The 8,610-nt window shown below is 37.9% G+C and overlaps 1 protein-coding gene across 1 annotated transcript; it reads right to left on the reverse strand.

The window, feature by feature from the left end:
* Positions 1–4,362: 4,362 nt before the first annotated feature.
* LOC129665689 (olfactory receptor 9K2-like) lies at positions 4,363–5,331 on the reverse strand. The gene has a single exon (XM_055592495.1). The coding sequence runs from the start codon at positions 5,329–5,331 to the stop codon at positions 4,363–4,365; it is 969 nt and encodes a 322-aa protein (XP_055448470.1).
* Between the last annotated feature and the right edge of the window lie 3,279 nt (positions 5,332–8,610).

Below are 8,610 nucleotides of genomic sequence, written 5' to 3' on the forward strand. Positions count from 1 at the left end.
TTGTTCAAATATTGTACTCTTCTGTGTTTATGCTTATCCATAAGGAGTGGCACTATTAGGAGGTGTGGCCTTGTTGGAGGAAGTGTGTCACTATGTTATGGGCTTTGAGGTCTCCTATGTTCAAGCTATGCCCAGAATGACACACAGTCTCCTTCTGCTGCCTTCAGATCAAGATGTAGAATCCTCAGCTTCTTCTCTAGCATTACACCTGCCTTCACTCTGCCATGTTTTCTACCATGATGATAATGAACTAAACCTCTGAGACTGTTTTCCTTTATAAGACACCAGAAGTGGTGGAAGAGAGGAAACAGGGTGGGAGCCTACTATAGAGGATCCTCTGAAAGGATTCATCCAACAGGGGATGGAAGCAGATGCTGAGACTCAGGGCCAAACTTTGGGCAGAGTGCAGAGAGTCTTATGGAGGAAGTGAATAGAGGGACAGGAGCCCCACAAGGAGGCCAACAAAACTAAAAGATATGAGCCCAGGGAGTCCTGCAGAGACTGATGCACCAACCGAGGACCATGCATGGAGAGGACCTAAACCCCCTGCTCAGATGTGGCCAATTGACAGCTCAGTCTCCATGTGGCTCTCTGAGTGAGGGGAGCAGGGGCTGCTTCTATCATGAACTGGATTGACCACTCTTTGATTGCTCATCCCTGATGATACAGTCTTGTCAGGCCACCAAGGAAGAGAATCCAGGCAGTCCTGATGAGAAATCTGCCCAACAAGCTATGGGCAGATGGCAATAGTGGAAAACTCCCCCTTTCAGTGGACTAGGGGAAGGGGATGGGGGAAAAGCGTGTGAGGGTGGGACTGGGGGTAGTTGAGGGAGGGGTCTTCAATTGGGATATATAAGGAATAAATTGTGAAGAAAAATAAAATTAAAACAAAAAATACCCTAAAAGTAAAAGAAAGAAAGAAAGAAAGAAAGAAAGAAAGAAAGAAAGAAAGAAAGAAAGAAAGAAAGAAAGAAAGAAAGAAGAATTGCTGTGGGTCATGGCATCTTTTCAGAGCAATAAAACCCAAACTAAGACATTAAAAAAAATGGATTGATGTGTAATTAGCATTTGGAACTCTTTGAAGCAGAACTGTAAAATATTGGTAATGGAAGCACATGAAATAGTATAATTAATAATAATTAATAATAATAAATGTAGTCAGTAGGTAGCAAACCAAAATATGCAAAATTTATATCAGATAGTGTTATAATACAATAAATACACTTGCATGTCCAAAAGTTTTACCTAGTGAGGGTGATCAGTGCAGTACAGATAAAAGTTTTGAGAACTTAATGTCATCATCAGCTTCTCAAGGTCTCTCAAGGACATAGCATTATATCTTCTTGAGGATTTTTTTGTCTGACTTTAAGGTTACCTCTAAACAATGATGTATAATGTACAGGATGAAGACTATACTCTTTAAAGTCTGTTTAATAGTGTAACATTTAAACAATGTATTATTGAGACACAAAATACTTTGTTAATAAAATTCATCAACATATTGGTACGAGTGTGGGATGCTGTGATAAAACCACAATGGCACAAGTAACAAGAAGGTAATGTTAGCAACTCACTTATTTTACAAAGCTTGTGAACTCAGAGAAAGATTTACCAAGGAAGGATACTACATGACAGAAATCAGGAGACAATTATAAATTCCTGAATTTGACACTTTTAGAGACCTTTTGACGTTGGTTTTTTACTTCTCTAAATTGCTTTGGACATTTGCAATAAACTAATAAAAAGCAGCTTGTAATGTTATTTTTTTTGAATTTTATTTTTTTTCTTATCAGTTACATTTTATTAACTCTGTATCCCAGCCGTGTCCCGATCCCTCATTCCCTCCCAGTCCCTCCCTCCCTCCCTCATCTCCACCGTGCCCCTTGCCAAGTCCACTGATGGGGGGACCCCCTCCCCATTCATCTGATCCTGTTTTATCAGGTATCTTCAGGACTGGCTGCAAAGCTCTCCTCTGTGGCCTAACAGGACTGCTCCTCCCTTGGGGGGTGGGGAGGCCAAAGAGCCAGTCATTGAGTTCCTGTTAGAAATAGTCCTTGTTCCCCTCACTATGGGAAACCAATTGGTTACTGAGCTACCACAGGCTACATCTGAGCAGAGGTTCTAGGTTATATCCATACATGGTCCTTGGTTGCATGTCAGTCTCAGAAAAGACCCTGTGCCCAGATATATTTGGTCCTTGTGGTATTATTAAGCACTGAAATACTATGATTTTCTGTGGCTATGAAATTTTAAAAAATGTATTTCATTCTGTTGAAAAATGAAAACAAGTGAGTCTAGGTATAATCTTATTCAGCATTTCGTTGGGTTTTCCAAATGTTCCTCAATAACCCATACTTTGTAGATACTGAGAAGAACAAAATTCTAAGCTAAAGGGGATATGATGTAAATAAGTAAAATCTAAATTTACAAAATGAATCTTCTAGACTAATAATAAGTTATTCCAAGAAATCAGTTTCCCAAGTTATTTGGATTTCTATTTGAATCTTATCTGTCTAAGATCAAATATTGAGACAAATTGAATTTAACAAATCTGGAAGTGGGAGATAAATAGTATCTTGATTTACTTACTCATACAGCTTCCCTTTTTATTTAATTAGTTAAGAATAATTACTAAACAAATTATTTGCCCCAACAAACAATAACCTGCTTAGATGTATGCCTTTGTGTATTCATCAAAGGAAACTCTGCTACCTAAACAAAAGAAGAAAAGAAAAAAGACTGAGTCAAGGGTCTGCATTTTAGGTTACATGGTGTTGAGTCTATGGCTGAAACTGGAACATGTACTCTATTTCTTGGACTTACTTTTTGTTTCTAGTGATAGCTCCTAGACTCAAGAACTATTTACTTGATCATTGCTTAGGGTTAGTTACTTAAAATTACTTGCAAAATAGACTTCAGAGCGGTTTTCTCTCACACCTGATTTACCTTGGCATCTATGAAATCTGTGGGATGCTGTCAGAGTAACCCTTGTCTCAGCTGATGCTTGCTGCTTATTCATTTTTTTCCACAAACCCAAACCAAACTAATGTAAATACATAAACACAATATAAACATATCCATATATAAACATACACACAGGGGCTCTAACTTGTCATATTGTAAAGTTATAGTCTTACATATGTTTTAACTTTGATTTCATTTTAAAAACAATACTATGAAGGAGAACAACAGAACAAGAAAATTTGAACACGGGGAACTTCCCAGAGACTCATACTCCAATCAAGGACTATTCATGGAAATAACCTAGAACCCCTGCACAGATGTAGCCCATGGCAGTTCAGTGTCCAAGTGGGTTACATAGTAATGGGAAGAGGGACTGCCTCTGACACAATCTGATTGGCCTGCTCTTTGATCACCTCCCCCTGAGGGGGGAACAGCCTTACCAGGCCACAGAAGAAGACAATGCAGCCATTCCTGATGTGATCTGATAGACCAAGATCAGAAGGAAGGAGAGGAGGACCTCCCCTATCAGTGGACTTGGGGAAAGGCATGCATGCAGAAAGGGGAGGAAGGGTGGGGTCGGGAGGGGAGGAGGGAGGGGCTTAGGGGAATACAAAATGAATAAAGTGTAATTAATAATAATAATAATAATAATAATAATAATAATGTGAAAAAATAATACTATGTTTTCTTATTATGTCAGTTTGACTTGAAAAATGCTACAAATCTTATGCTTTTGTTGTTATATAAGAGAAAAGCAGAAATGATTTAAACTACTCAAGAAATACTATTAAAAATTTCCTGATTTATATGGAGTTTTAATGTTTGTTTGTTTGTTTGTTTGTTTGTTTGTTTGTTTGTTCAAGACAAGGTTTTTCTGTGTAGCCTTGGCTGTCCTGGAACTCACTCTTTAGACCAGACTGACTTTGAACTCAGAGCCTGCCTCTGCTTCTCAAGGGCTGGGATTAAAGGCATGCTCCACCACCACCTGACACAGTTATTTTCTATGTTCTTTAATTCAGCATAGATCATTCTTATAATGTTTTCTTTCCACTTTCTCTTCATCACATATACATGCTTTGACATTGTCACATGCCATCAAAACAAAACACAACAACACTGGCATTGTACCAAGCGACATTTGCATATAAGCCAGGGAAAAGGCCTAATGTTATTGGCAGAATAAGAAACATAATTGTTGATAGAAAATGCATCCAATCTTCACCAATTTAATTGCTCTCATATTTAATTGCCTTGAAGAAACCAGTAAATTGTTTGGAATATTGTTTAAAGGAAATTATTACTGTTGTGCACTAAGAAAGTTGAGGATCTGTCATCTCCTTTTTAAAGTATGCTTGAACTTTAAAATGTCTAAATGGAGATCAGACAGACAACAACCAACTAATACAAAAAAGGAGTCTTGCACAAGACTTTTTTCACAGCATCTTTTACATCCTTATTTCGTAAAGAGTAGATTAAGGGATTTAACATAGGTGTGAACAAAATATAACATACCGAAGCTATTTTACGAAGTTCAGGGTTATTTGGAGGTGTGAGATACACAAAGGAAACAGTTCCATAAAGTAAACTTACAACCCCCAGGTGGGAGCTGCAGGTAGAAAAGGCTTTTTTTCTCCCTTCATTGGAATGGATTTTTAAAACTGTGGATACAATATACATGTAAGATACTACAATAACAATTATTGTGGGCAAAATAATGAGCACAGCCAAACTAAGCGACACCATCTTATTGATAAAAGTATTAGAGCAGGAGATCTTTTCGATTGGATTTGAATCACAGTAGAAGTGATCAATGACTCTAGAGGCACAAAAAGACATGGAGAATGTTGCACTTATTTGGAGTATGGAACTGACCCAGCCACAGAGATAGGAACCAGCCACCAACTGGACACAGACACTCCTTGACATTCGAACACTATAAAGGAGAGGATTGCAGATGGCAATGAAGCGATCATAGGCCATGGCTGCTAGAACAAAGGCTTCTGTTACCATGAAAAGTGCATAAAGGAAAAGCTGAGCCACACAACCCACAAAGGATATGGTCTTTTTCTGAGATAAGATGTTGACCATGGCCTTAGGTACAATAACCGTGGAGTAGGAGAGGTCAATGACGGAGAGATTGCCTAGGAAGAAATACATTGGTGTGTTCAGCCTGGGATCAGTCACTATAATGCCAATCATGCTAAGGTTTCCCAGCAGAACCATCCCATAGATAATCAGAAATAGAAGAAAGATGACACTGTGGAGCTCTGGACGGACCCTGATGCCTACAAGAATGAAGTCAGTCACTTCTGAGTGGTGAATGAAGTCAGTCACTTCTGAGTGGTTGTCTCTTTCCTTGTCACCCATGTCAAATTTCTGCTTTGGGTTATAAAAGAAAATCAACATATAAACTCCTCATACTTTATTAACTATAACCAATAACACTGCACATTAAAGAAGACTTAGAGTTGACATAAACTTTTGTATCCACTACCCTACTAAGTTTACCCAGTAGCAAACTATAGAAGAGAGATATCTTATTGCTGATGCCAATTCAACACAATTGGATCAAAATGTATTAGTACTACAGAATAGTATTACCTTAAACATAATGTAGTTTGATACTTCTTATATCTGTACTGTCATATGAGAAGCTGTGAATTATAATTTACGACTAAGATAATAGCAAATTTTAAAGACTGGGAAATTTATAATACTAAAAATATACTTTTCTAAAATTTAAGTTTATCATTTTCTGTTTCTTTTTCTTTTTAATAACTTGTCTGTAATAAAAATAAATGAACAGAAAGCTAAGGTTATAATGCATGGTAGCATGATATATCAAATGAACTTTGTAACTACAGATATTTATCAAAAAATTATTTTCCTCAGAGATGTTTCAAGAAGTTGTTAACTTTTAGTTCGTGGAATATAATCATTTAATTTAAATACAAATAAAATTGTCGGTAAAACATTTGTATTTTTATCTTGTGATGTTTTATTCTTCCTAATCCTTTGTAAATCTATCAAAAACCACATCTGAAACATTTTTTGAATGTGAGAAAAAGATTAGAGGCGTCAGAGGAAGGAGCCAATCAAAAACTATTGACTGCATAGAAGAATAGATTATATTAGGCAGCAAATGTTAATGAACTCTTAATCTAATGATAAAAAAGATAGCATCTTCAACAAATGTGCTGGTCTAACTGGATGGCCACATGTAGAAAAATGCAAATAGGTCCATACTTATCACCCTGCACAAAACTAAAGTCCAAGTGGATCAAAGACCTCAACATAAAACCAGACACACTACATCGGTTAGAAGAAAAAGTGAGGAAGAGTCTAGAACTCATTGCCAGGCCACTGAGGTAGAGGATCCAAGCAGTCCTGATGAGAAATCTGCCCAACAAGCTATGGGCAGATGTCAATAGTGGAGAACTCCCCCCTTTCAGTGGACTAGGGGAAGAAGAGGATGGGGGAAGAGAAAGAGAGGGTAGGTCTGGGGGGAAGTGAGGGAGGGGGCTTCAATCAGGATATATAATGAATAAAGTATGAAGAAAAAAGTTTAAATTTAAATTTAAAAGAGGAGAAAAAAAGAAATACAAAGAATCTTCTCAGATACACAGACATACAGAGTGCTTTCAAATATTCACCATTTGTTGGTTTGGAGTGAGAAAGAAATATTTTTACAGGAGACAGGAAGGACTTCTAAGACATTAAATCATTTCAGGCATATCAGCCTTCCACAACAACTCATAAGCTTGTGAGCTTGATTGTTATGATCACTTCAAAATGTATAATACATTAGTTATATTAAATACTTTAAGCTACAAGTTTAATGTCATTGCTATGTTAACAAGACTTTTATAAAAATGTCATAAGTTTAATTAACTTTGATATTTAATCAAATTTTAAAATAAAAAGAGTAAGAAGGAAATATCAAGTTTCTATAACAAATCAAGAACTACTTTGTTGCTATGCCAATGAAAACATAATTTTTCAAAGACAGTCTGTCTATATCTAACAGACCACTCATTCATATGTTTAGTAACTGTTTGTAAGCATTTGCTCTGTAACAAGAATTGCTTGGCATTGAATATAAATATTCTGAAAATATTCAATTCAGGACTAATTTATGGCATGAAATGGTGTGTTTTATGACAAGTTTATAATGATGTAGTCTAGAACTAAATTACCAACAATAAATTAACTCACTCAGTGTTGCCTTTTTTAATTAATTACAGTTTATTCACTCTGTATCCCAGCTGTATCCCACTCCCTCATTCCTTCCCAAACCCTCCTTCCCTCCCTCATCTCCTCCCTGCCCCTTTCCAAGTCCGCTGATTGGGGAGGACCTTCTCCCCTTTCATCTGACCCTGTTTTATCAGGTATCTTCAGGACTGGCTGCAAAGTCCTCCTCTGTGGCCTAGCAGGACTGCTCCTCCCTTGGGGGTAGGGGATGTCAAAGAGCCTGTCATTGAGTTCCTGTCAGAAATAGTCCCTGTTTCCCTTACTATGGGAAACCAATTGGTTACTGAGCTACCACGGTCTTCATCCAAGTAGAGGTTCTAGGTTATATCCATACATGGTTCTTGGTGGAGGGTCAGTCTCAGAAAAGACACTGTGCCCAGATGTATTTGGTCCTTGTGGAGCTCCTATCCTTTCCACGTCATACTAACTCCCTCTTCTTTCATATGATTCCCTGCACTCTGCCCAAGGTTTGGTTATGTTTCCCTGCACTCTGCCAAAGATTTGGTTATATTGACTTTTTCAAAAACACATTTTAAAATAGGCAACAGTGACAATGCTAAAGGTTATGGTTAAAAAGCTGTATAAGCTACATCTGTGCAGGGGTTCTAGGTTATCTCCATGCATGGTACTTGGTTGGAGCATGAGTCTCTGGAACCCTGTGTTTGAATTTTCTGGTTCTGTTGCTCTCCTTGTGGAGTTCCTGTCCTCTCCAGATCTTACTATTTCCCACTTCTTTCATAAAATTCCATGCACTCTGCCCAACAGTTGGCCATAAGTCTCAGCATCTGCTTTGATAGTCTGCAGGGCAGAGCCTTTCAGAGGCCCTCTGTGGCAGGTTCCTAACTTGTTTCCTGTTTTCTTCTTCTGATGTCCCTCCTCTTTGCCTTTCAGGATGGGGATTGAGCATTTTAGTCAGAGTCCTCCCTCTTGATTAGTTTCTTTAAATGTACAGATTTTAGTAGTTTTATCCTATATTATGACAGTTCAGTGTCCAAGTGGGTTCCATAGTAATGGGAAGAGGGACTGCCTCTGACATAAACTGATTGGCCTGCTCTTTGATCACCTCCCCCTGAGGGGGGAGCAGCCTTACCAGGCCACAGAAGATGACAATGCAGCCACTCCTGATGAGATTTGATAGACTAAGATCAGAAGGAAGGAGAGGGGACCTCCCCTATCAGTGGACTTGGGGAGAGGAATGCATGAAGAAGGGGGAGGGAAGATGGGATTAGGAGAGGAGGAGGGAGGGGTTTATGGGGGGATACAAAGTAAATAAAGTGTAACTAATAAAAGTTTTAAAAAATGAATAAATAAAAAAAGAAACTTTTGGAAATAAATAAATAAGTTGTATGAACACATCAGCCTTAATAGAGGTGACTTTCAAAGAAAACCTGACTC

This window comes from Psammomys obesus, unplaced genomic scaffold (assembly GCF_907164565.1).
Source record: "Psammomys obesus unplaced genomic scaffold, mPsaObe1.curated_primary_1811, whole genome shotgun sequence".
Taxonomy (NCBI): Eukaryota; Metazoa; Chordata; class Mammalia; order Rodentia; family Muridae; genus Psammomys; species Psammomys obesus.